This window comes from Cheilinus undulatus, linkage group 9, assembly GCF_018320785.1.
Source record: "Cheilinus undulatus linkage group 9, ASM1832078v1, whole genome shotgun sequence".
Classification (NCBI taxonomy): domain Eukaryota; kingdom Metazoa; phylum Chordata; class Actinopteri; order Labriformes; family Labridae; genus Cheilinus; species Cheilinus undulatus.
Genome location: NC_054873.1, coordinates 935,725 through 959,053, shown reverse-complemented (window position 1 = coordinate 959,053; position 23,329 = coordinate 935,725). Strand labels below are relative to the sequence as shown.

The 23,329-nt window shown below is 43.1% G+C and overlaps 1 protein-coding gene across 1 annotated transcript in view; it reads right to left on the bottom strand.

Annotated features, from left to right (window-relative positions):
* rpgrip1l (RPGRIP1 like) overlaps positions 1-23,329 on the bottom strand; it is a 53,486-nt gene that overhangs the window by 1,779 nt on the left and 28,378 nt on the right. The window contains 6 exon segments of the mRNA XM_041794678.1: positions 5,992-6,178; positions 7,642-7,739; positions 15,351-15,495; positions 16,363-16,425; positions 19,665-19,766; positions 19,948-20,159. Coding sequence (XP_041650612.1) covers positions 5,992-6,178; positions 7,642-7,739; positions 15,351-15,495; positions 16,363-16,425; positions 19,665-19,766; positions 19,948-20,159 — 807 coding nt within the window.

Below are 23,329 nucleotides of genomic sequence, written 5' to 3'. Positions count from 1 at the left end.
TTCTATCCTTGCCTTCAAAGATGATGTCATCATTTAAGTGAACAAACATTCTATCCTTGCCTTCAAAGATGATGTCATCATTTAAGTGAACAAACATTCCATCCTTGCCTTTAAAGATGATGTCATCATTTAAGTGAACATTCTATCCTTGCCTTCAAAGATGATGTCATCATTTAAGTGAACAAACATTCCATCCTTGCCTTTAAAGATGATGTCATCATTTAAGTGAACATTCTATCCTTGCCTTCAAAGATGATGTCATCATTTAAGTGAACAAACATTCCATCCTTGCCTTTAAAGATGTCATTATTTAAGTGAACAAACATTCTATCCTTGCCTTCAAAGATGATGTCATCATTTAAGTTAACAAACATTCTATCCTTGCCTTCAAAGATGATGTCATCATTTAAGTGAACAAACATTCTATCCTTGCCTTCAAAGATAATGTCATCATTTAAGTTAACATTCTATCCTTGCCTTCAGATGATGTCATCATTTAAGTGAACATTCTATCCTTGCCTTCCAAAGATGATGTCATCATTTAAGTGAACAAACATTCTATACTTGCCTTCAAAGATGATGTCATCATTTAAGTGAACAAACATTCTATCCTTTCCTTTAAAGATGATGTCATCATTTAAGTTAACAAACATTCTATCCTTGCCGTCAAGAGATGATGTCATTATTTAAGTTAAGAATTATTCCTCCTTGCCTTTAAAGATTTCATCCTTTAAGGTCTTTAATGGGGTTTAGAAAAATGATTTCATCCTTTAAACTGATAAATCATTCCCTCATTTCCTTTTTACATGCAGGCCAGTCTAGGCCCCAGCAGTCTTTCCAGTCTAACCAGTACTCCACTAGATGTACTCTGCTAGCCGGTATATCAGTGTGTAACTCCTTTAGAAGCATGTAAACTATCAACATGGGGAGAAAAGCTGTTAAGAGGCACCGCTAGCCCTTTAGCTGGTGGCTGGGTGGCCTCCATTCATTCTTATCAGCACATAGAGATACCAGACCACAGTCAGAGAGGTGATGGAGGGCTGTTGTTAGAGATCTCCAGAGGAAGGACAGACAGTTCAGAACTCAGGTCATCAAAACATTATTAATGTAGAGTATGGACACTAAAATGCTGTGGCTTGTATCCGAGTGACCAGCGTTAGCCATAAACAGAAGGAAACACCATCAGCTGGCCTGATTCTGGCAACTGTCCCTGCAGAGTTTAAAACAGCCCTGCTGTGTTGTGTGAGTCTCTGGTCTGACCTGAGCTCAGAGAAAGGAGAGACTGAAACAACACTTCAGCAGTTCAGCTCAGGCCATTATTAGAACCACCGAGAATATCAACCACCTCAGAGAGCTCAGACCTGAGCTCTGTGACCGCTCGTATGGGTCTGACCTTCCACTGCATAAATAAATCCTGATTCTCTTGGCGTTGAATCACGTCATCATGGTGTTCTCATTTCAGGCGTGTCAGCAGATGTCCCAGAGTTTCCTGGTTATTAAACTCTGATTAAGTGACACTTATAAACATCATGACTGCTGTTTATTTTTCTTCTAATCTCACGGATGAGTTCAATGATGGAGGCAGACCTAAGACCAGATTAAAGATCAAGACAACGTCCAACATCCATCTCTGGTGTTTGTCATGTGACCTGTCCTTCCTGCTAACTGTAGCTGATTTCTGTCTTGTGTGTTGGTGAGTGCCAATAGCTACACAAAAGAAAAGGAAAATCTTGTCCTTTGCACTGCCAAAACACTGACAACTGGGTGTCAATGACTGTCAATCAAGTCTTTAAAGAAGAAACCAACAAGAAGAGAAAAACAGTGGACCTGTCCTGTGGACATGGACTGGAGATCCTTTAGATCAGTGTTACTCAACCCTGCTCCACCAAGAGGCCAAATTGTTGAAAAAATACCTTTGCAAGAGCCACAATGTAAGTGGTGAAACATGGCAAAAGCAGGATTAAAGTGGATGTAAAAATAATTACAAGGTGACAAATAATACGGTCAAACAGTGGCAAAAAGTGGCAACCAGAGGCAAAAGGGGTAAAGTAGGCATGGAATGGCAAAAAGTGGAGTGAAAAGTGGGAAAACAGGGAGAAAAAGTGGCAGAATAGGACAGTAAGTGGCAAAATGGGTGAGAAATGACTAGAAAATTAGTTACAGGTGGCAAAAAATGGTCAAAAACAGCAAAAACGTGTCAAAAAATTAGTGTAAAAGTGACTAAAATGGGCAAAAATGTGGGGAAAATAGTCAAACAGCAGCAAAAAAATGAGTGAAAAAGTGACTAAAATGGGCAAAAATGTGATAAAAAAAAGTTCAAAAAGCAGAAAAACATGGCAAAAAATGAGTGTAAAGCAGCCTAAGTGTAAATGACTAAAATGTGCAAAAAAGCTTATGGCAAAATGGTCAAGAAGCAGCAAAAACATGACAAAAAATGAGTGTAAAGTGACTAAAATGGTCAAAATGCTCAGAAAACAACAAACACATGGCAAAAAATGAGAAAAAGTGACTAAAAACAAAACATAGGGAAAAATGGTCAAAAAGCAGCAAAGAGTGGCAGAATGCTGAAAACAGTGGCAAAACATGAGCTTAAGCGAGGCGAAAAAGTGGCAAGAAGTGGCCAAAGGAAAATTGCAAATAACAAAAAGCATGATAGAGGGCCAAAAACTGTTGGCAAAGTGATGTCATCATTTAAGTGAACATTCTATCCTTGCCTTCAAAGATGATGTCATCATTTAAGTGAACAAACATTCCATCCTTGCCTTTAAAGATGATGTCATCATTTAAGTGAACATTCTATCCTTGCCTTCAAAGATGATGTCATCATTTAAGTGAACAAACATTCCATCCTTGCCTTTAAAGATGTCATTATTTAAGTGAACAAACATTCTATCCTTGCCTTCAAAGATGATGTCATCATTTAAGTTAACAAACATTCTATCCTTGCCTTCAAAGATGATGTCATCATTTAAGTGAACAAACATTCTATCCTTGCCTTCAAAGATAATGTCATCATTTAAGTTAACATTCTATCCTTGCCTTCAAAGATGATGTCATCATTTAAGTGAACATTCTATCCTTGCCTTCAAAGATGATGTCATCATTTAAGTGAACAAACATTCTATCCTTGCCTTCAAAGATGATGTCATCATTTAAGTGAACAAACATTCTATCCTTGCCTTTAAAGATGATGTCATCATTTAAGTTAACAAACATTCTATCCTTGCCGTCAAAGATGATGTCATTATTTAAGTTAAGAATTATTCCCTCCTTGCCTTTAAAGATTTCATCCTTTAAGGTCTTTAATGGGGTTTAGAAAAATGATTTCATCCTTTAAACTGATAAATCATTCCCTCATTTCCTTTTACATGCAGGCCAGTCTAGGCCCCCAGCAGTCTTTCCAGTCTAACCAGTACTCCACTAGATGTGCTCTCTAGCCGGTATATCAGTGTGTCCTTTAGAAGCATGTCAATGTCAACATGGGGGAGAAAAGCTGTTAAAGAGGCACCGCTAGCCCTTTAGCTGGTGGCTGATTGGCCTCCATTCATTCTTATCAGCACATAGAGATACCAGACCACAGTCAGAGAGGTGATGGAGGGGCTGTTGTTAGAACCAGAGGAAGGACAGACAGTTCAGAACTCAGGTCATCAAAACATTATTAATGTAGAGTATGGACACTAAAATGCTGTGGCTTGTATCCGAGTGACCAGCGTTAATGTAAACAGAAGGAAACACCATCAGCTGGCCTGATTCTAGCAGCAGCTGTCCCCTGCAGAGTTTAAAACAGCCCTGCTGTGTTGTGAGTCTCTGGTCTGACCTGAGCTCAGAGAAAGGAGAGACTGAAACAACACTTCAGCAGTTCAGCTCAGGCCGTGTGAACCACCGAGAATATCAACCACCTCAGAGAGCTCAGACCTGAGCTCTGTGACCGGCTCGTATGGGTCTGACCTTCCTACATAAATAAATCCTGATTCTCTTGGCGTTGAATCACGTCATCATGGTGTTCTCATTTCAGGCGTGTCAGCAGATGTCCCAGAGTTTTCCTGGTTATTAAACTCTGATTAAGTGACACTTAAACATCATGACTGCTGTTTATTTTTCTTCTAATCTCCACGGATGAGTTCAATGATGGAGGCAGACCTAAGACCAGATTAAAGATCAAGACAACGTCCAGCATCCACAGGTGTTTGTCATGTGACCTGTCCTTCCTGCTAACTGTAGCTGATTTCTGTCTTGTGTGTTGGTGCCATGTCAAACTACACAAAGAAAATCTTGTCCTTTTTAGCCAAAACACTGACAACTGGGTGTCAATGACTGTCAATCAAGTCTTTAAAGAAGAAACCAACAAAGAAGAAAAAACAGTGGACCTGTCCCTGTGGACATGGACTGGAGATCCTTTAGATCAGTGTTACTCAACCCTGCTCCACCAAAGAGCCAAATTGTTGAAAAATACCTTTGCAAGAGCCACAATGTAAGTGGTGAAACATGGCAAAAACGGATTAAAGTGGATGTAAAAATAATTACAAGGTGACAAATAATGGTCAAACAGTGGCAAAAAAGTGGCAACCAGAGGCAAAAAGGGGTAAAGTAGGCATGAAATGGCAAAAAGTGGGTGAAAAGTGGGAAAACAGGGAGAAAAAGTGGCAGAATAGGACAGTAAGTGGCAAAAATGGGTGAGAAATGACTAGAAAATTAGTTACAGGTGGCAAAAAATGGTCAAAAACAGCAAAAACGTGTCAAAAAATTAGTGTAAAAGTGACTAAAATGGGCAAAAATGTGGGGAAAATAGTCAAACAGCAGCAAAAAAATGAGTGAAAAAGTGACTAAAATGGGCAAAAATGTGATAAAAAAAAGTTCAAAAAGCAGAAAAACATGGCAAAAAATGAGTGTAAAGCAGCCTAAGTGTAAATGACTAAAATGTGCAAAAACATGGCAAAATGGTCAAGAAGCAGCAAAAACATGGCAAAAAATGAGAGTTAAAGTGACTAAAATGGTCAAAAATGCTCAGAAAACAGCAAACACATGGCAAAAAATGAGAGAAAAAGTGACTAAAAAACAAAAACATAGGGAAAAATGGTCAAAAAGCAGCAAAGAGTGGCAAGAATGCTGAAAACAGTGGCAAAACATGAGCTTAAACGGGCGAAAAAGTGGCAAGAAGTGGCCAAAAAGGGAAAATTGCAAATAACAAAAAGCATGATAGAAGGGCCAAAAAACTGTTGGCAAAAGTGGGCTAAAAGCAGTAAAAATGCATCAAAAGTAGCAAATAAATTTTAAAAAGGCAAAAAAATTGAACGTAAGGGCAAGACCTTCCTACATAAATAAATCCTGATTCTCTTGGCGTTGAATCACGTCATCATGGCGTTCTCATTTCAGGCGTGTCAGCAGATGTCCCAGAGTTTTCCTGGTCATTACACTGATGATGTGAAACACTTAAACAACATGGATGCTTTTTATTTTTCTTCTAATCTCCATGGATGAGATCAATGATGGACAAACAAAAATAAAGGCTGAAAATTAAAGCCATCCGTATCGATGTGGGGATTCAAACTGATTAATGTGACTTGTAACGGATAATTTCTGAGGTCATAATTTCCCTTTGTAAAGGTTTTCTGGGGGAATAATATTCGAAACGAAGACATAAAAGAGCCACACGTTGACTATCACTGCTTTAGACAGACCCAGGGTACGACCGTGAGAACAGGAAGAGAACATTAGCACAGTTAGCCTAGCTAACCACAGCTACGAGTGCTCCTATTGGTCAGCATCAGGACACACGTTACCGCCATCAGGTCAGGGTCTCAAACCAGACAGGATGCTAGAAAAATCCTAACATTACAATCTTGTTCAGCTGTGATCATGTCTAATCCCAGACACAGGGTTGATGATGTCACATAACAAGATCAAGGTTCCTGATGCCCATATTTGGGCATATCTTTAAACCCTCTGATGTCCAATCAGAGAACTGACTGAAGCGTTAAGGGGTTATTGTACCTTTGCTGTAGTTGTAGTTGATGCTCTTGCCCTGTGGCGGTTTAGGCAGGGACAGCGGCGTCTCCACGGTGGGCAGGTCCAGCAGAGAATATTCCACGAACAGACGCACCACGCTGCGATCCTTCGCCACCCGAGAGCCCGACCGCAGGCTCAGAGACACGACCTCCACCCGCAGACGCTCCGAGGGCTAACAGAAGATAACAACAGAAATTACATTTCACAGGAGTAGTTAACAGCTGAAACACCAGACAACAACAACACAGCCTGACATTAGATCACAATAACTGTAGTGACTTTCACTCAGTCTCTTCAGGCCATCAGAGGTCAGGGTTCAGGGTTCAAGGTTGTCTTTTTATCCCTGTGAGGGCAATTTAGTTTGTGGTCAGCAGTCAAACACCACTCAGGTCTACCCGAACATTAAAGGAAAGTAATCAGACCACCAATCAGAGAACAGCAAATGTGCTCAGGCATTCATTCCTCTGAGAGAAGAGTGGCCACGGTGCTGAAAGCAGGTGACCGGGCACTCTGTGGAAACGAGGCAGATGCTGCTCTTCTTATTTAAAGTTCTCCTCTAAACATCCACAAGACCTGTCAGCTCAGCAGCCAATCAGTGCAGCCCATTCCAGAGCTGACTACATCCTGTCAGTGTTTATATTCCCACAACGCAGGATGTGCCGCTCTGCCAATCGAGATACACAACAGAGCCACCAAGTCAACAGGAGATCACCTCAAACAGGAAGTCAACAGGTGATCACCTCAAACAGGAAGTCAACAGGTGATCACCTCAAACAGGAAGTCAAAAGGAGATCACCTCAAACAGGAAGTCAACAGGTGATCACCTCAAACAGGAAGTCAACAGGTGATCACCTCAAACAGGAAGTCAACAGGTGATCACCTCAAACAGGAAGTCAACAGGTGATCACCTCAAACAGGAAGTCAACAGGTGATCACCTCAAACAGGAAGTCAAAAGGAGATCACCTCAAACAGGAAGTCCACAGGTGATCACCTCAAACAGGAAGTCAACAGGAGATCACCTCAAACAGGAAGTCCACAGGTGATCACCTCAAACAGGAAGTCAACAGGTGATCACCTCAAACAGGAAGTCAAAAGGAGATCACCTCAAACAGGAAGTCAACAGGTGATCACCTCAAACAGGAAGTCAACAGGAGATTCTTATTTAAACCTCCTGGTGAGAATTAGAGTTGATTCTGTCAGGATTCTACCAGTAACAACAGCTGATACTGATGTTAACCATGGTTAGAAATGGATCTCTATTTTTTTTAATTGATGCCTCATTTATATTATTCAAAATAAGGGCAAATAAAGCGGCACATTTAAGACCTAATCTCAGCTCCATACAGGTCATTGATTATGTGTGGGTCTTTTCCCTCCATGCCGTCTCCAGGTCATCAGTATGATAATGATATAGAGGGATAAATGAGACCTGTGACCTCAGTGGGACTAACTTGGTTAAACAAAGTAAATAAACCTGACCTCCTCTCTAACAAACATCCTCCTGCTCATAAGAAATCAAACTGAAGCGAAGAGAAACATCCTCACCAATCCCTCTACATCCACACCACAGCTCAGCTGTGTTTACATCGACTCCCTGAGCACGGACTGCCAGGTAAACACACCGTTTCACTCACCTTCCTCCCTGTGGCGGCTCTCTGAACGATACAGTCATCGCTGTCTGACTGAGTCGATTCGCTCTGATCGACCCCGACAGCTGGGGCTCCTTTCTCATCTGATGGAGGAGGAAACAAACATGAGGGAGGTTTATTTATGAGGAGAAGGAGAAGACAGGAAGACATGCTCTGAAGGTGTCGTCTCTTCTGTATCGGTATGTTAGACACTCTGAATGAGACGCTGTCGTCTCCCTGAGGTTTCACTTTCACATTTATGAAGCTGCTCTAAAGATTATTGACAGCCATATTAAATATTAATATCTGCTCTGCTCCAAAACAAAAACAGATGCTCCTTTAAGACGCAGAGCAGGGAGAAAACCCCCCACAATGTTAGACATGATTATAAACAAACCTGTTTCCTGTCCAAACAAATAAAACAAACGACCGGGAGAGAAAAATCAATGTAAACAAAAACAATCAGCACTCCAGCTGCTGTACACCTGGATGTACCTGAGGGGATTGACCTCCAGGCTGACCTGCTGCCTCTCATTAACTACGGCTTTAGATTTGATCCATTTTCTCTGCTTCAGCTAAAGAGAAGGAAACAACAACGACTCAGTGAATAAAGCACGGTCTACTCTTATAAAGACCAGTGTTTAATCTAAATTAACTACTGAATTTTCATAGTTAATCAAGTTAATCACAGCTTTAATCGCTGAATGTTTAACTCCAGGTTGAGGATTCATTGATCCTTCCCCCTAACTGATCACAGAATCAGATGGATTTGATGATGTTGACTTAATGATTGATTCTTTTAATGAGTGCTGCACCAGTGTGCTCTAAAACCAGGACCTTAAGCCCAGTTCAGACCAGACTACAGACCCTGTAAACGACTTTAAGCCCAGTTCAGACCAGACTACAGACCCTGTAAAGGACTTTAAGCCCAGTTCAGACCAGACTACAGACCCTGTAAAGGACTTTAAGCCCAGTTCAGACCAAAGACTACAGACCCTGTAAAGGACTTTAAGCCCAGTTCAGACCAAAGACTACAGACCCTGTAAAGGACTTTAAGCCCAGTTCAGACCAAAGACTACAGACCCTGTAAAGGACTTTAAGCCCAGTTCAGACCAAAGACTACTGACCCTGAAAAGGACTTTAAGCCCAGTTCAGACCAAAGACTACAGACCCTGAAAAGTCAAATCCAAAGTTTGTGTTTGAACACTCTAGATTTGTGTGAATCTGGTCGCTGTAAACACGTGAAAACACTCAGATCTACATGTGACTGAATTCTGAATTGAAAGCTTTTCACCTCTTTCCTGGCTGGGTTTCATGTGGGCGGGGCCAACATGAATGGCCCCGCCCCCAACACTCAAATCTAAAATCCCAGAGCAGTTCATCTCAGTCCAGTCTGTTGTTAGCTGATGTCACTGCCTTTATTGAAAGTTAACAGTCAGTTAAATGATGTTTTTTTTATTCACTGTGAGGTAAATTTACCAAATCTATCAGCCACAGTGGTCTATGGATCACTGACAGCATCAGAACAGAGATTTGAGACAGAAAACAGACGTTGGCGCTTCTCTGGACCAGAACCAGGCAGCTGTGCTTGTTTCCATCAGGGGGTCCGGTTTGATTCAGTTCAGTTTGGTATAGTTTGGTTTGGTTTGGTTTGGTATGGTTTGATTTAGTATGGTTTGGTATGGTATGGTATGGTTTGGTTTGGTATGGTTTGGTATGGTATGGTATGATATGGTATGGTTTGGTATGGTATGGTTTGGTATGGTATGGTATGGTTTGATATGGTATGGTTTGGTATGGTATGGTATGGTTTGGTATGGTATGGTTTGATATGGTATGGTTTGGTATGGTATGGTATGGTTTGGTATGGTATGGTTTGATATGGTATGGTTTGGTATGGTTTGATATGGTATGGTTTGGTATGGTATGGTTTGGTATGGTATGGTTTGGTATGGTTTGATATGGTATGGTTTGGTATGGTATGGTTTGGTATGGTTTGATATGGTATGGTTTGGTATGGTATGGTTTGGTATGGTATGGTTTGGTTTGGTTTGGTATGGTTTGGTATGGTTTGGTTTGGTATGGTATGGTATGGTTTGGTTTGGTATGGTTTGATATGGTATGGTTTGGTATGGTATGGTTTGGTTTGGTATGGTTTGGTATGGTATGGTATGGTTTGGTTTGGTATGGTATGGTTTGGTATGGTATGGTATGGTATGGTTTGGTATGGTTTGGTATGGTATGGTATGGTATGGTATGGTTTGGTATGGTATGGTATGGTTTGGTATGGTTTGGTATGGTATGGTTTGGTATGGTATGGTATGGTTTGGTTTGGTATGGTTTGGTATGGTATGGTATGGTATGGTTTGGTATGGTATGGTTTGGTATGGTTTGGTATGGTATGGTATGGTATGGTATGGTTTGGTTTGGTATGGTTTGGTATGGTTTGGTTTGGTATGGTTTGGTTTGGTTTGATATGGTATGGTTTGGTATGGTTTGGTATGGTTTGGTATGGTATGGTTTGGTATGGTTTGGTTTGGTTTGATATGGTTTGGTATGGTATGGTTTGGTATGGTTTGGTATGGTTTGGTATGGTATGGTATGGTATGGTTTGGTATGGTATGGTTTGGTATGGTTTGGTATGGTATGGTATGGTTTGGTTTGGTATGGTTTGGTATGGTATGGTATGGTTTGGTATGGTTTGGTTTGGTATGGTTTGGTTTGATATGGTATGGTTTGGTATGGTTTGGTATGGTTTGGTATGGTATGGTTTGCTATGGTTTGGTATGGTATGGTTTGGTATGGTTTGGTATGGTATGGTATGGTATGGTTTGGTTTGGTATGGTTTGTTATGGTATGATTTGGTATGGTTTGGTATGGTTTGGTTTGGTTTGGTATGGTTTGGTATGGTTTGGTATGGTATGGTATGGTATGGTTTGGTTTGGTATGGTTTGTTATGGTATGATTTGGTATGGTTTGTTATGGTATGATTTGGTATGGTTTGGTATGGTTTGGTATGGTATGGTTTGGTTTGGTATGGTATGGTTTGGTATGGTTTGGTATGGTATGGTATGGTTTGGTATGGTATGGTTTGGTATGGTATGGTTTGGTTTGGTATGGTATGGTTTGGTATGGTTTTGTATGGTATGGTTTGGTATGATTTGGTATGGTATGGTTTGGTATGGTATGGTTTGGTTTGGTTTGGTATGGTTTGGTATGGTATGGTATGGTATGGTTTGGTTTGGTATGGTTTGTTATGGTATGATTTGGTATGGTTTGGTATGGTATGGTTTGGTTTGGTTTGGTATGGTATGGTTTGGTTTGGTATGGTATGGTATTGTATGGTTTGGTATGGTTTGGTATGGTTTGGTATGGTATGGTTTGGTTTGGTATGGTATGGTATGGTATGGTATGGTTTGGTTTGGTATGGTATGGTATGGTATGGTTTGGTATGGTTTGGTATGGTATGGTTTGGTTTGGTATGGTTTGGTATGGTTTGGTTTGGTATGGTTTGGTTTGGTATGGTATGGTTTGGTATGGTATGGTATGGTATGGTATGGTATGGTATGGTTTGGTTTGGTATGGTATGGTATGGTATGGTTTGGTTTGGTATGGTATGGTTTGGTTTGGTATGGTTTGGTATGGTATGGTATGGTTTGGTTTGGTATGGTTTGGTATGGTATGGTATGGTTTGGTTTGGTATGGTATGGTGGGCGGGGCTGTAAAGGTGATGAATGTGAAGTCACAGACAGTGGAGTCAGCTGTTCCAGCTGCAGAGTTATAGAAAAGATCAGTGACAGAAATCAGTCGGGAATCAGCAGTAAACAGTTTTATTTCAGCTGAAAGTGCTTTTTAAATTAATAATTACTTTTTAATGATGTTAACATCTGTCAGTACAGATCCTCTGCTGATGGACTACGTGTACAGAGATGGTTTGAGTCGTAACACTAGATTAATATGTGAATATATCTAGTCTAGAACAGTTTATACGACACAATATGAAAGTTTAGAGCTGTACTGTGAGAATTCACCGCATCAAAAATAAAGTAAAAGTTCAGCTGGTGTTAAAATCAAACTAGATTAAGTCAGAAATCCTGGATGCGCTGATCTGGTTTTAAAATAGTCTGCAGTCTGAAGTTTTACAAACATGTCCAACAACCACAGAGCGATGTTTTCACAGGTTACCTAATGTAAGAAGTAGATTAATAACTAGTTACAGAAGAGTATGAACTGTTCTAAGGCTTCATATTCACAAAACTTCAGCATTAATTTAGTTTCTCATCCATCGTGGATGGATCAGGCTGATTCGAGCCTTCAGGTTCTGCTTTGTGTTCTTAAAATCATCCAGATAAACGCCAGGAAACTTGATTTGTGGCCAGATACCAACATCCATAGACTAGGAAACAGTTTAGATCTCCATTGAGTCCAAATATTTCATATTTAGGCAGATATTAGTCTGTTTTTCTCCTGTTTTTGCCCACTTCTCACAGCGCAGACTTCCATGTTTAAAGCCTGGAGGCAAGCAGCTGAGTCGCACGCTGACGTGACGTCAGTGTAGCCCGGTGGTTTCAAACTTTTTTTGCCCAAGGCACACCAAAAGGCAAGCTGACATCTCAAGGCACACCATATTAATGTCCTTGCAAAATAGCTTCTTTAACATGTGTATCAAGTAACAACATGTCCCAGTCCCAACTGCATGTAATGTGAGCAAGTGCCAGCTACATCAGTTTGATTACAGAGTTTCCTTTTGTAGCATCCTGACACTCTGCAAGTGATGCACTGCAGCTCCCCAGGTTTATCCCGGTCACCCTGGTCCTATTTTCTCTCTGTTGTTCCTATTAAGATAGACAAGTAACAAAGGAAGAGGTTGCACAAAGGATGACAATACACCAGGAGTGTCCCACCAGAGGTTATTCTTAATTTTCTTTCACTTTTCTCACTCCCAAAACTTGTTAGCTTGTTGTACAAAGAGGAGTGTGTTGCACGGATATTCTCCACTCATTTATGAATTTTTATGGTCTGACTTGTGCTAAAATGGAGGCAAAACTATGTGGCTCAAAGCTGTTAGAGGCACCATACCTAAGATTTTCTAAGAAAAAGGATGAGATGTCATATTTTAACATGTAAATTTACATTTGCATATTTAACAGATAACAGATGGACAGTGAGCACGCAATACTATATGATGCAAAGCAACGTGTAACGCTTGCACGCAGTAAGGACATTGGTTATACTCTCTTTAGTTGTTGCATAATTGTAGTACTTATGTAAAGTCAGACGAATTTTCAAGGCACACCATTTGAGAACCACTGGTGTAGCCCCTATCGTTGTGTGTAGCTCCACCTTTTTGGTACGGATTGGTAAGATTGGCACCCCTTCGGAAGGGTGCCGAAAAGTGGAATGGTACGGGTCGGTTTGTTGGGACCCTTTCCAACTTTTGCTCTATGGAAACTCAAAAAAATGTGTGCCGTACCGAACTGAGCCGGACCACTTGGTGGAAACGACCTGTAAAAAGAACATGGGGACAGATGCAGCCCCAGACTGGCTGATAAAGTCACTAACAGCTGGTATTAGGATGATGTGAGACTAAAATCTTGTTTGGAAAGGCTGAATGCCATCAAATATTTAATTTGATAAAATTATGCTGTGAATTTTGGAAATGATCACAGTAAGGTCCAGTGTATAAGTCACCCTGTTATATAAGCCTAAACCATTCAGATGAGTAAATGTATTAAATGTGCGGTTTATACACTGGAATTTAAGGTAGATCTGTCTTTTTCACGTACTGTGAAATAACGCTGCCAGGCTACGATGGCGATGGCACAAACAAGCAGCAGCATCTTTATTTTCCATATAAATCAGGACATCTCTGGTAGATGTGCTTTAGATTTCATTTATTTTACTCTGGATCTAGAATAATCTGCAGAGTCTCCAGCGTCTGATCATTTTAAACTCATGTTAATATTTCACTGATGAATGTGGCTCTTTGATTAAGCTGGTTTTACTCTCTGTCCCTCATGCTCGTCTGAATCTGTTTGGATTTTTACCTTCCTCTAATTCTAACCTCCTCAGCTCTTAACCTCGATGGCCTATCTACGTAAATAAATGTTCAGGTTTTTTTTAAAGGCAACTGAAAAAAGAAGCTGCTACTGAATGAAAATGTCCAAAAGTAAAGATCCTCTGCAGTATCCTGTTTCAGACTGGCAGCCAGGGTTAGGGCTGATCTCAGAAACGCACGGAGGATTCTAAAATTAGAGGGCTCTTCTATATTATATTTGCACCACGAGCGGTTATCTGTTCATCTAGACAGGAAAATGATAAATACAGAGCCACATTTAGCTTGTTGTAGCAAATATTTACGTCCACACGGGTAGAGAATGTTTGAAATCTGTTTCTTGATGAACCAGATGAAGGCCACGAGCTAAAATGCGTCTCTTTAATGAAGCTGTTCCCCAAACTTCTCTTCTCTATTAGGCTTTCTGTTTCGGTTCAGGTAAAGATAAACACAATACGAAAGGACTTCTGGTTTGAACCTTTCAAAATAAAAGTCTGCTTTAGCATTTCTTTGGAGAAACTCCGTTCTATGTACATAATACTTTTATTTTGAAAAGCTCCCGGCACGCTTCCACTACACTCAATGTAGTCATTTAACGGAGGTTTACTGAGGTAAAACTTTGTAGGAATGACAGAGCTTTGACAGCAGGGAGACAAAACCAACACACAGCAAACTCATGGCAGCAACAGCTGCAAGCAGAAAAACCGTCTGAAAAACGGTTACTGCTCAGCAACGGAGAGGAGCGCTGCGGAACCGTGACGTCACACTGCCTGATATGTGGGATATTTAGTGACTTTTTTAGTTTAATATACATTTGAGACATACAAATATCTGTCCAACAAGATGAACTTTGTCTGATCATGCAGGGTTCCTTTTAAACAGAATATCTCTGGATTCAAGACGTGTAAACTTCAAACCTTAATCTAACACAGTGATACTCAATGTGTGGCTCTTTTGTGATTATTTGTGGCGATTTTATGAGTTACTTTTAAATATTATTCCCCCAGAAAACCTTAAAGGGAAGCTTTTTTGCTCTTTTTCTCAATTTTTTGCCACTTTTCACCTGTTGACAATAAATACTACTTGTTTCCCATTTTTTGCCCATTTTTGCCACTTCTTTTGGCAACTTTTATCCAATTTTTGCCCATTTTTGCCACTTTTCGCCCAATTTAGCTACACTTTGCCATTAAATACCACTTGTTTCTTTTTTTTGCCCATTTTTGCCACTTTTATCCCATTTTTGCCGCTTCTGGGCCATTTACGGTACCTTTTCCATTAAATATCACTTTTTTTCCTATTTTTTGCCCATTTTTGCCACTCTTGACTGCTTTTTGCCCATTTCCACCCATTTTTTTGCCACATTTTTGCCCCTGTAGGACCATTTTTTGCCACCTGTAACTCATTTTTTTATCACTTCTCACCCATTTTTGCTACTTTCTGACCCTTCTTCCACTTTTTCTCCCCTTTCTTGCCCCTTTTCACACATTTTTTCTGCCTTTAATTTACTTTTATTGCCAGTTAAACTGTTTTTTGGACACTTTTCACCACTTAGATTGTGGCTCTTGCAAAGGTATTTTTCAACAGTTTGGCTCTTTGGTTGAGTAACACTGATCTAACACCTCCACCCTCTGATAATGAATGATGATGAACCCTTCCTCACCTTCCATGATCTCCTCAGAGATGTCAGAGTCGTCAGAGACGGACAGAGAGCTGACGGGGACCAACTGTCCCTCAGACACATGAGACTCTTCATCTTCTTCTTCTTCTGTGGTGGTTTTAGCAGCAGGAGGAGCTTCAGACACAACCTAGGAACATTTACAAGAAAGACCAATAAGACACTGACCCATCTTCAAACCCACACATTCAGTCTGATTGGTTCCTACTAGAGCTGTAGAGATTAATCAATCAATTAATTAATTAATTAATTAATTAATTAATTAATCAAGTTCATTGGGATTAAACAAGGTCCACAATTAGTGCACTAATGTTTTTTAATGCGATTAATCTCATGAGTTATTGTCTCTTTCTACACACTTTGGTCGAGCTGTGTGAGCGTCTCCCTGCAGCCACAAAGATGTAGAAAAAGAAACCTGGACTCTGTGACGTCAAACATTTACTCATTACTGCCCCTCATATCCTGTTTGATCCGTAACACCTTCCTTTTTCCAGACTAAAGTTCACGTCAGATTCTCTGATCTAGTGGTTAAAGCAGGTCTGTGTCCAAGAAGTCACATAGCCTTAGTTTAAGACGGCAGAAGAATCCAAAATGACCGTAAAACAGTTTACAATGCAGAAAAGTGGAATTCTTAAATGTGATAAAAAAAAGAAACAATTAATCACAATTAACTACATAAGTTCTGAGAATAATGGCAATTAAAAATATTAATCTTTTGATAGTTCTAGCTCCTAAACAATGTTTTTATTCATGACATTTTATCAATGTCTCATTATTTTATTACAATTTTATTTCACTGCAAATGAACAAAGAAAAGGAAAAAGAGAAAAAAACAAGAATTACAATTATGAAGTCAGATTATAATTTAAGAAATGTGCAGGAGAAGCCAAAGAAACCCAGGTGGAGTGGCCCTCCTAAGTGAATAATTAAAAAAAATCATATATATGCATTATTACTATTGTTATCTAGTCTGATGGTACTCGTGCTGCAGGCTCACCTGGTTTACCTGAACAGGTGATGATGTCATCTCTCTGTGACCTGCTGAGCTCTTCTCCTCCACCTGAAACAGACGTAACCCTAAATAATCTCCTCTTCATGTCCAGAAAAGCATCAGCATGATTTCATTCTGACTACAGCGCCTCCTAGTGGACGTGCTCAGCACTGCCATGATTAAGGAGGGGCTCTATAGGCTGAGGTGTTGGGGGATGCTGCTGTGGTTCCAGGTACCTGGGCCCAAAATCCAAGAACACTTGACCCAGAGTCTGGTTTAAGGCGTCTTATACCTTCATCATTGTACAGAATAGACAACGGAGAGACCGGGACACAGGGCTGAGAGACCGGGACACAGGGCTGAGAGACCGGGACACAGGGCTGAGAGACCGGGACACAGGGCTGAGAGACCGGGACACAGGGCTGAGAGACTGGGACACAGGGCTGAGAGACCGGGACACAGGGCTGAGACCAGGACACAGGGCTGAGAGACCGGGACACAGGGCTGAGAGACCGGGACACAGGGTTGAGAGACCAGACACAGGGCTGAGAGACCGGGACACAGGGCTGAGACCAGGACACAGGGCTGAGAGACCGGGACACAGGGCTGAGAGACTGGGACACAGGGCTGAGAGACCGGGACACAGGGCTGAGACCAGGACACAGGGCTGAGAGACCGGGACACAGGGCTGAGAGACCGGGACACAGGGTTGAGAGACCAGACACAGGGCTGAGAGACCAGACACAGGGCTGAGAGACTGGGACACAGGGCTGAGAGACCAGACACAGGGCTGAGAGACTGGGACACAGGGCTGAGAGACCAGACACAGGGCTGAGAGACTGGGACACAGGGCTGAGAGACCAGGACACAGGGCTGAGAGACCGGGACAGAGGGCTGAGAGACCAGACACAGGGCTGAGAGACCGGGACACAGGGCTGAGAGACTGGGACACAGGGCTGAGAGACCAGACACAGGGCTGAGAGACTGGGACACAGGGCTGAGAGACCAGACACAGGGCTGAGAGACTGGGACACAGGGCTGAGAGACCAGGACACAGGGCTGAGAGACCAGGACACAGGGCTGAGAGACCAGGACACAGGGCTGAGAGACCGGGACAGAGGGCTGAGAGACCAGACACAGGGCTGACAGACCGGGACACAAGGCTAAAGAGTGGGACACTGGGCTAAGAGAGTGGGACACTGGGCTGAGAGACCGGGACACAGGGCTGAGAGACCGGGACACAAGCTGAGAGACTGGGGCACAGGGCTGAGAGACTGGGACACAGGGCTGAGAGACTGGGACACAGGGCTGAGAGACTGGGACACAGGGCTGAGAGACTGGGACACAGGTCTGAGAGAGTGGGACACTGGGCTGAGAGACCGGGACACAGGGCTGAGAGACCGGGACACAGGGCTGAGAGACTGGGGCACAGGGCTGAGAGACCAGACATAGGGCTGAGAGACCAGGACACAGGGCTGAGAGACTGGGACACAGGGCTGAGAGACTGGGACACAGGGCTGAGAGACCAGGACACAGGGCTGAGAGACTGGGACACTGGGCTGACAGACCGGAACACAGGGCTGAGAGACCAGGACACAGGGATGAGAGACCGGGACACAGGGCTGAGAGACCGGGACACAGGGCTGAGAGACCGGGACACAAGGCTGACAGACTGGGACACAGGGCTGAGAGACCAGACACAGGGCTGAGAGAGTGGGACACTGGGCTGAGAGACCGGGACACAGGGCTGAGAGACAGGGACACTGGGCTGAGAGACCGGGACACAGGGCTGAGAGACAGGGACACAGGGCTGAGAGACCGGGACACAGGGTTGACAGACCGGGACACAGGGCTGAGAGACTGGGACACAGGGCTGAGAGACTGGGACACAGGGCTGAGAGACTGGGACACAGGGCTTAGAGACTGGGACACAGGGCTGAGAGACCAGACACAGGGCTTAGAGACTGGGACACAGGGCTGAGAGACTGGGACACAGGGCTGAGAGACCGGGACACAGGGCTGAGACCAGGACACAGGGCTGAGAGACTGGGACACAGGGCTGAGAGACCAGACACAGGGCTGAGAGACTGGGACACAGGGCTGAGAGACCAGGACACAGGGCTGAGAGACCAGGACACAGGGCTGAGAGACCAGGACACAGGGCTGAGAGACCGGGACAGAGGGCTGAGAGACCAGACACAGGGCTGACAGACCGGGACACAAGGCTAAAGAGTGGGACACTGGGCTAAGAGAGTGGGACACTGGGCTGAGAGACCGGGACACAGGGCTGAGAGACCGGGACACAAGCTGAGAGACTGGGGCACAGGGCTGAGAGACTGGGACACAGGGCTGAGAGACTGGGACACAGGGCTGAGAGACTGGGACACAGGGCTGAGAGACTGGGACACAGGGCTGAGAGAGTGGGACACTGGGCTGAGAGACCGGGACACAGGGCTGAGAGACCGGGACACAGGGCTGAGAGACTGGGGCACAGGGCTGAGAGACCAGACATAGGGCTGAGAGACCAGGACACAGGGCTGAGAGACTGGGACACAGGGCTGAGAGACTGGGACACAGGGCTGAGAGACCAGGACACAGGGCTGAGAGACTGGGACACTGGGCTGACAGACCGGAACACAGGGCTGAGAGACCAGGACACAGGGATGAGAGACCGGGACACAGGGCTGAGAGACCGGGACACAGGGCTGAGAGACCGGGACACAAGGCTGACAGACTGGGACACAGGGCTGAGAGACCAGACACAGGGCTGAGAGAGTGGGACACTGGGCTGAGAGACCGGGACACAGGGCTGAGAGACAGGGACACTGGGCTGAGAGACCGGGACACAGGGCTGAGAGACAGGGACACAGGGCTGAGAGACTGGGACACAGGGTTGACAGACCGGGACACAGGGCTGAGAGACTGGGACACAGGGCTGAGAGACTGGGACACAGGGCTGAGAGACTGGGACACAGGGCTTAGAGACTGGGACACAGGGCTGAGAGACCAGACACAGGGCTTAGAGACTGGGACACAGGGCTGAGAGACTGGGACACAGGGCTGAGAGACCGGGACACAGGGCTGAGACCAGGACACAGGGCTGAGAGACCGGGACACAGGGCTGAGAGACTGGGACACAGGGCTGAGAGACTGGGACACAGGGCTGAGAGAGTGGGGAATGACATATGAGAAAGGAGCCATAGGCTGGACTTGAACCTGAGCTATCCATGTACAAGGATTATGTCATGATGTCATCCTTTGATGTTTAACGTAGTGAAGAAACATAAAACAGGACATGGCGTTTCTACCTGGAGAGTAGTTTCTGCTGCTGCTGGATCCACAAACGTGACTCTCTTAGCCGTCAGTCCGTCTTTAAGCAGAGATTTATGTCTGAGCTTTGGGAGCGGAGCCTGAAGGAGAGGAAGCAGAAGAAGAAATCTGAGTGATAGAAAACATCTTCACCTGTACGGTAGGTAATGAAGAGCAGAAGAAGAAGGCAGGTGGGGGTTTTGTTCTCTTCATCTTTATTCATTTGTCTGTGTTTTTCTCTGCCTCTAAAGCAGATTCTGAGAATCCGTCCTAGATCGATACCTGTCTGACCTTAGAGGCAGAGACGTCTGGCAGAGAGGAGAAGGGATGAAGAACCTCCCTGTCCTCCTCTTCCTCTCTCTCCTCCTGAACGAGCTCCGACTCCTCCGCTGTCAGGTTGGATCCAGGAGGAGCCAGGTACGTGGACCTCCACCTCAGAGAGACTTCGATCTGTCCAGCAGGAAGTCCTGTGGGGTCGTTCAGCTCAAACTCACCTGAAGGAAGAAAACAGGAGAAGAAATAAACCAGGATATCACATGACCCTGATGAACTGTGAATTCTCCTTCATCACTGCCAGCGCCCTAAACACGAGCTCCAGATCAGCCAGCGTTCCTGTCTCTGTCATAAACCAGACTTCAGTCTCCCTCAGTGATGGTAATATTATTTTATGCTGATTTCCAAGTTCTAAAGAAGTTCCACAAAGAAACCCAGACTATAAATCAATCCTGTGCTGGCAGACTCTGCTGTGGACGCAGAAACTTTACCACAAAAACAACTCACATCAGCGCTAACACTGCTGCTGTCAGATGTATGGAGTCATGACTGTCACAATACTCAAGGATGCACTTTAATGTGTTTTTTTTGGTTGTGGTTTTGTTTTGGGCTACAATTTTTTTTTACCTTTCTTTTAAACCCGGCTAACGAACACTCAGATTTTTCTCTTCTGTATGACAGAATCTTTCTCTGCACACTAATACAAACGTCTGCTCATGGATGTTACCGGCCAATAGGAAGCAGGTAGAGGATGGACCGACCAATAGGAAGCAGGTAGAGGATGGACCGACCAATAGGAAGCAGGTAGAGGAGTGGTTTTCAAAGTGTGAGGAGGGCCTCCCCTAGGGGGCGCCACAGAGCTTCAGGGGAGGCGCAGAACCATAAACCAGAAAAAAGGTGTTTTTTCTTTGCTATCTTCTGCTGTGCATGGAGCTAAATGGATAGACTTATAGTTACTATAGGGACTATGCTATAGAGCAGTGTTACTCTACCAAAGAGCCAAATTCTTGAAAATACCTTTGCAAGAGCCACAATCTAAGAGGTAAAAAGAGGAAAAAACAGCTTGCAGAAGCAATAAAAATAGGTTAAAGGTGGCAAAAATGGTCAAAAGCAGCAAAAAATGGGTGAAAATGGGGAGAAAAAGTGGAAAAATGGTCAGAAAATAGCAGAAATGGGTGAGGAGTGACAAAAAAGAGTGGAAAGTGACTAAAATGGGCAAAAAGCAGTCAAGAATGGCAAAAATGGACAATAAGAGGAAACAAGTGGAATTTAATGGCAAAGGCTATTTAAATGGGCAAAAAGTGGCAAAAAAATGGGATAAAAGTGGCAAAATTAGGAAAAAGTGGCTAAATGACAACAAAGATGAGCAAAAAAATTGGAAAAAAAGGGATATCTAATGATGAAAGTTAGCTTAATGGAAAAGGGTGAAAAAGGGCAAAAATGGGATAAACGTGGAAAAAATGGGGAAAAAAAGCAAAAAGAAGTTGTAAAATGGCCCCGAAAATATGAAAAAGTGGTATTTAATGGCATTATAGCTGAATAAGAGGGAAAGGCAGATGTTTAAGGACATTTGCAAACCAACATATCCAAAATATATTAATGTTAAAAATGTTTAAAGATTAGACATAAATGTTTGAAATGTTGTTGTTTTTTTTTTTTGCAATTTGAATCCTTATTGTGGGTGGGGGTCCACCGAACGGATCAGTTCTTCTTAGAGGGGCTCACTCTCACACACCTTGAAAACCACTGAGGTAGAGGATGGACCGACCAATAGGAAGCTGGTAGAGGATGGACCAATCACGTTAGCTCTGCCAGCTGTTGCTGTGCTGTTCTCCAGCAGACATTATCTGTGATCCAGGGGCAACTACGAAAGTAACTACGATTTACTACATTTACTCAGGCTACTGTAATTGAACTCACGCTAAGCCCCTCCCTAAAGCGGCCACTGTCCAATCGTAGCTTAGCAGCTAACTGCAAAAACTGCTCTGCTCTGTGCCAACATCACGCAGCTTTTAAAGTGTTTTATTGATGATTTATGTTTGAAAAGTAGAACACAGTGAAACCCTTTCTAGAGTAGAAGGCAATTCATCTGTAATACAATTATGGAGAAAATAAGTCTTTATCTTCTCATCCTTTTAATGAAAACATAAACAATAACAGGATAATATGATCATTTGTCTCCTCTCACGCTGACGTTTTATTAGGTCTGAGCTGCTGCCTCATGTGTTATGTCTATGCTATGAGGCATATGTAGGGCAACAAAAACCCAGTGCTTACACTCACAAATCTGAGTACACATTTGTGGATGGTGAGTGGCAGAGGTGTTGCAAACAGTCACGTGTGTATGACAGCCAACTGAAAGGCAGATTTTGGTTGTAACTGATGGTCTGTGAGGATTTTGACAACTTAAAGCAAAAAAGAGTTTCCTGAATCAGGATGAACTCCAAAAAAATGAAGTCCACAGATACAGATTGGTCTACACCAGGGGTTCTCAACCTTTTCAGCCCGCGACCCCAAAACAAAGGTACCAGAGACCGGGGACCCCCACTGTACCTGAGGGGGGTTGAACAGTCATGCACAATTAAAAACAGTCATGTGCAGACAAGGCTGCCAATGAGGGGAGATACAGGGGAGCTTTCTGGGACCCAGCCAAACTGGAGGCCAGTGGAGGTCAGCAAAACCACGGTCCTTTACAAAGCTAAGCTGTGGTATCCATATTTTAAATCTAACCTGAATATTAGCAACTCTTATCATATCAACACATATCTGTTTTTATCAATGTGTGCTGTAGCGTATGTCCATCTTAAAAATGGAAAAACTTCATCTTGAAAACAGAATTTAAAAAAAGGTGGTGAAATGGAACTTTAAAAGTAGCAGAAATTGGTTAGAAATGGCAAGAATTAGATAAAAGTGACAAAAAATTAGCAACAAATGGTAAAAGTAGATTAAAAAAAAATAGGCATAAAAAGTGGTGAAAGGGGAATAAAAGTGGCAGAAAAAGGTCAAAAGTGGCAAAAATGGCTGGAAAATTTGGCAAAACTGGCAAAACTAGGCTAAATGGGGTGAAAAAAATAGCCAGAAATGTGCAGAAATGGGTTAGCTGGCAAAGATCGGTGTAAAAAGTGGAAAAAAAAGGTGTTAGTGACAATAATGGCTGAACAGAAGCAACAACAGAAGGGGCAGAAACTGGCAAAAAAAGTGATGGAAAGGGTTTAAAATGGACAAAAATGGGTTTAGAGTGGCAAAAGTGTGTTAAAATTGGCACAAACTGGATGGAAAAAGTGATGAAAATGGGTTAAAACGTGTCAAAATTGGTGTGAAGTGAAAAGTGCAAAAAATGGGTCCAAATTGTGCAGAAATGAATAAAGAGTGTCAATTAATGATGAAATTG